General features: G+C 43.2%; 1 protein-coding gene across 1 annotated transcript in view; it reads left to right on the top strand.

Moving 5' to 3' along the window:
- LOC104500189 (neuronal PAS domain-containing protein 2-like) overlaps positions 1–706 on the top strand; it is a gene marked incomplete at its 3' end in the record, with an annotated part of 18,175 nt that extends 17,469 nt beyond the window's left edge. The window contains exons 9-10 of the mRNA XM_010143792.1: positions 332–457; positions 615–706. Of these exons, the coding sequence (XP_010142094.1) occupies positions 332–457; positions 615–706 (218 nt within the window). The remainder of the gene's footprint in view (positions 1–331; positions 458–614) is intronic.
- Positions 707–5,484: the final 4,778 nt, after the last annotated feature.

The following is a 5,484-nucleotide window of genomic DNA, read 5'->3' as shown; positions in this document are numbered from 1 at the left end:
TCTGCTCCTTGGTCTGAAAGAAAAGGTAATAAGCTAACCTAAATTTACAGTTATTTGGACCATATAAAGGGAGTTCCAGCTGGTTTAGAACAGCTCTTGGGTCCTTTTGCTTCATTCACTGGAGCACAGAATTATACTCTGTCTCATTTACTTTTATCTTTGCCCAGGCCCTCCTTATCAGTTTAATTTTACTGCCATTGAAGTCAACAAGAACAGCCTTGACTCCCACTGGAATTTAGCCAGGCCGTAAACATTTCTAGCTGGGTCTCGCTGTAATTCCCACTTCAAACAGGGATGATTTCCAGCATGTGAGAACTCACTGGTACTTTTCTTGCAGCTACACCAACAAAGCTGATTGCAGAGTCTAACACTCCCTTGCCAAGAACACCGAGCGCTCAGCAGGATTTATCCATGCACAGACTCAGCCAACCTACTACTCTTCAGGTAACTTTACAAAGTAGAGTCATCAAAACAGGCAGACGGTATAAAGGGTGTGCCACTTACACAGCTTAGCAAATAAAAACAACTCACGCAAAAGCCATGGCATTAGAAGAAACCTAAAATTTAAAGGGGCCAGACTTATAAATAAAGTGTTGCTTTGTTTTTAACCTAAGTTTCTTTGCCTTCTCAGCCTGCATGTGAGCTTCTCCCACAGCAGCTGCTGCCTCAAGCGACTCTGCAAAATCAGTCTGCACCTCTGGCACAGGTTAGTTGGGGATTTGGAAGTGGAATAGGTCACTGCCTACCTCCTGAAATTTTCTCCCTTCATGTAGTAAGTAAATTAGTTAGTTAGTAGGGTCCTGGTCTTTCGGGGCTTTTAGGTTATCTCCTTAGTAGCTAATATCACCAAACCTACCAGGTCTCAAATGTTTAAAATATTGTGGGAAAGTAATCTGAATTGTACACCTGTGTGTTTCAACATGTAACTGCACACAGGCATTCCGAGCAGAAGCCCAGGCACATGCCAGTTCAGGTGCACGCACACACACATCTATTTCACAGGAGGGCAAAAAAACAGATGGAAAAGGAGTTTTCTACTTTGCCTCTACAGAATCAGGTCCCATCAAAATCAATGTCACAATGAGAATTAAAAGCAAACTGAAAAGCTTACAAAGACCCAGTCCTCCTAAAAACACCGTTTTGTCTGTGCTGATGCAGAACTAACCGGCAGTGAGGGACACACGTATTCAACAAAACCCATATTGTGAGTGTGCCAGTAATGGTGAGGATGCTTCTAGAGACAAAATCCTACTGTGAAATCTATTAATCCATATCTCAAAAGTGGGTAACGTCCCAAAAAGACACCTCAGGGTTTCATTTGCCGTGGATTTTGATGGAACAAATTTGACTGCTTTATTTCCATCATATTGTTTCTCTCCTGTGGTCATGCTGTGATGATACACCCCATCATCCACTGATTTTAGAAATGACAATATGGTCACAGACGTAGGCTGCTTCTCCTGTTGGTACCCCATACTCCCTCACAAGATGCCAGAGGTTCTCCTGTAGCATATAAAACATAGAAAGTCCTGAGGATCCCTGCTTTAAAATAACAAATTCTCATATATCTTCTATATTTAATATTCTTTTCACGACTCCTCGCCAGCACACAGTGAAGAAACTGCATATCAATTATCTGCTCTGAGCATTCATTTTCTTCTACAGATATTTCTCTCCGTTATTCATTAATGCCTTTCCAAACATCATTTAGTTTATTTATTATAAACCCACACGTTTTGTTTTACTTTTTTCTACCTCCCTTTTCTATCTATCAAAGCTCTTTGTGAAGAAATGCTTTCCAGTCATTTACTGAGAGCCTTGCTGCCTTGCCCCTTCCCAGTAAAACACTCTTATGGGTACACCAGCTACATTCCTTCTCTGCCAAATTGAAGTGCTTTGCAGTCACACAGCCACTGGATAAGCTTCTTTGGGCTAGCTAAATCTCAGTGAAAGGAAGAGGGTTGACTCGAATCTGTCTAAACAGGCAGCCCTCTTCTTGACTGGCAGCAAAGACACAGCAAAGCTCAAGATGGAGCTTCCCTGGATGTGGAGCAGGGAACTAGCACCAGGACATGGCAGCTCAGGTTGCTGAGGCTCGCGCCCCATAGTGATACTCCTGGAAGGAAAGGTAGCAATTTCCACAGACTTGGGTAGTTTTCATCAACTAATAATTGCTTTCTTCAAATGATTACGTCCCATCTTAAAATAATAAACACGTCAGCCTAGAGCAAGATAATCCATTATTTAAAAGACAAGGTGCCTGCTGCGCTAAGTGACTGAGTGATAAAACCCAGGTGCTTCCCACCATGAACATTTCCTTGGTTTCCTAGTTGACCATTTTTTAGTAGTTTAGCAGCAGAACACAAGCTCATGACTTTTAGAAATAGCATGGCCAGGTGCACTGCTGCCAGCCCATGAGGAGGAGCTGCGCAGGATGCCCCCTGCTGCCTTTCTGCCACTGGCCCTTGGATGAAGGTGACCAGCAGCAGGAGCTGAAAGGCAGCGGTGGCCAGCCCAGCCACACAGGGCCTCTGATGGATGTTGTTGTGGCTGACGTTCAGCTACAGGCTGACAGTGGGGGGAAAGGACATTTTAAGCAGCTACAACTGCATCTGCAGCAAGCAGGTAGCTCCTGCCTCAGGCACCATCTGCTTGAACTTTGATTAGTTTTATTTCAAGCAAAGGCTGCAATGGTTTTCCCTCCACCAAGATGTGGTTTTAGCTTGTCTGAATGAACAGACAGCACAATACTAGATGTCGCCTGAACGTAAATGGTTTACTTTAAACCAAGTGCTGCCTATTAGAATATTTGTTTGTTTGGCTTCCTCATTGTAATAAATTAAAATCCCCTACAACACAGCGGATGTTGATGACTGAATAATAATTAGCACTAATAATCCGTTTGGGATTGTGCAGGTGTTATTCAGAAGACAGAAAGAACGAACAAGTTGTTCAGTGAGCTGCAAAACTGATGAAACTCGATTTCCCAGGGGCTGTGCCTTGCCAGGCTGGTGCATGGATCCAGCTTTTCACACAGGAGGAAGGGACAATTGGGTCCTCTCTCTGGCTCAGCTAAAGTTTTCACGAAATTACAACAATGTGGTATTTCTGTTGCAAGTCTCTAGCATTGGCCAGAAGGATGGAAAGTTGGAAGGTAGGCAGAAATGAAAGGTTCAAAGGAAAACAAGCTAAAAAATAAATAGGGACTCTTTTCTTCATGAAGCTATCTGTTGTTATGAAACATGTAGGAACAGAAAGTCTTTGAGGCGTCCGTCTTTATGTTCATCACATCTGAAATGGGGAAGCATCCCGACTGGCCATAGGTCCCCTCCCCTGGCTGCAGCCCCCCAGCACCTAGACAGAGGGAGTAACCCTGGTACCCTGGGGTGGCACCTGGTGGGGAGAAACATCCCTCCTCAGGCATGGTCTAGCTGGCCTCTCAGATGTCCATTCTGGCAGAGAGAAGCCACAGCCCAGAAGTGCTGATCCCTCTCCCTGGGCTGTACAGGCTGTCTGGACCATCAGCATCCATGCATTGAATCCAGTGGATTGTGCCCATCCCTACGCAAATGCCTGCTGACGTGATCTCGAAAGTATCACTTTTGGTTTTTTTTCAAGAAACCAGACTGGAACTGTTGCTGGGGTGGGGGGATGTCTGCATTAACCAACTTTGATTAAGCTGGTGATCCTCTGCAGTTATCGATGTCTCACAGGTTTAGTCTTCCATGTTTGACTGTATCTGGAAAGCTGGCACTTTCCTGTGTGTAATGTGCACTTCTGGGGGGATCCTACAGATGTTTGTAAATACCTAAGTGAGATGAAGAGCAGCTTCATCTGATGCCAGTGGCAGAGTTAAAGCTGTGCAATGTTTTCTATGAAACATTTTGACTTAAGCTCTTTTAATTTATTATACAATTACAGATTTTCCCCCTAATTAGTAGAGCAATTAATGATCTTGAGATAAATACTCTCTGGTGTAGGTCAATTGCTGTTAGTGTCTCATTGTACTAAAAGAATAGAAGCTCTGTAATCACAGGGGTTATGGCTAGAGTCATCAACAAATTTGGGGAAAGGGAAAAAAGCCAAAGAGAAAGTTCTTTGTCTTCTTTCGTAATGGCTCTCACTCTAGTAGACCAGCTAATTGTTGTTAAGTGTATTAACACAAAAAGTACATGAAAAAGAGAACTAAAAGACAACACTAGATGAATATGCTGAATATAAGAAGGTGCTGAAAAAAATAAAGGAATAATAATTGAACAGCATCATGTTTTTGCATACAACTTTACAGAGCAAATTCAAATCCCAAACTAAGGACTGGAAATGGATTTTATTTCCTATTGAAGTATAAAATTATTATAAAATTATCTGTTATAAAATTTCTTACATTTTTTAATTGAAGAAAATTAGGTTCCTTTCCCAAAGTACGTTCAATGAGTTTGCACATGGGTGAACACATCTGCCGTTAGGAAGCCAGGCAGTTAAAATGAACATTTTAGCTAAAATTGTTTTTAATTCCTTTCTGATAAGGATGTTTTTAAAAATTTGAGTAGTTGTCGCTAACAGAGTGAGAACTAGGTTGCAAGACGCGACTTTTAAAAAAATCCTGCACAGACCCAGGTTAAAGCAGGACTTGGCTGCATCTTATCTAAGCAAGCTAGTGTCATTCCATTCCTAAAATCAAGGTGCCCAGGACTCCTCAGAAATATGGAGTTGGGCTACAACAAGCAGCACCAGAAGCCCCTTTTGAGTCAGAGGTTTCCACCCATCCATTCCTCAGGTTACTATCTTATACATGGGGTAGAGAGACCCCACTCTGACTTCTCCCCTTTAATACCAATCAGAAGTAACGCTAACTTCCCTTCAGGATGTTCAACATTATTTTTCTGCTCTGAGGGAGGACCAGGTTGCCAGTGACAGCACTGCTGTTTGAAGGCAGAAGCACCCTGGATCACGGCAGCAGAGGCTGAGGGCTCACCTTATCTTCTTGGGCAGTCAGTGCAAGCTGCAAGCACTTGCAGATGCCTTTGCCATCAAAGTGGGCCCTCTGCCCGCAGTAACTGCATGGGCCACCATAGCAGCTTTCCTTCCCCCTAAGCAGGGCTGGCCATGAAACTCAACTCCACCTTGCCACCACTCTTTGAGAAGTGACCTCCCAGATTGTGTGTGAGAGCTGTCCTCCACCTGGTGAAGTAAATCCTCTGAAGTTCTCCTTCTTTCTCACCTAAAGGCCATTTACATGGAGATTTCAGCTTTGCTGGAGGGAATGTAAAGGTATTTCACATACTTAGCTGGTTTAAGGCAAAACAGTTAGCGGATACAAAAATCTGACCTGTCACGTTTAGACTTCTCGAAGTAGCCAGAAATTTGATTTAACTGTATGGTGTTGCTAGCACCAGAGTTCTCCTTGTTGTTATCCTTCTTGTTACCACTTTTGTTTTCCTATTAAAAAGCCAGAAATGCTGCAAGCAAGTGCACCACCATGGA

This window comes from Buceros rhinoceros, unplaced genomic scaffold (assembly GCF_000710305.1).
Source record: "Buceros rhinoceros silvestris isolate BGI_N320 unplaced genomic scaffold, ASM71030v1 scaffold24029, whole genome shotgun sequence".
Classification (NCBI taxonomy): Eukaryota; Metazoa; Chordata; class Aves; order Bucerotiformes; family Bucerotidae; genus Buceros; species Buceros rhinoceros.
The sequence above is the reverse complement of the archived record's forward strand: the minus strand, read 5'-3'. Positions and strand labels throughout refer to the sequence as shown.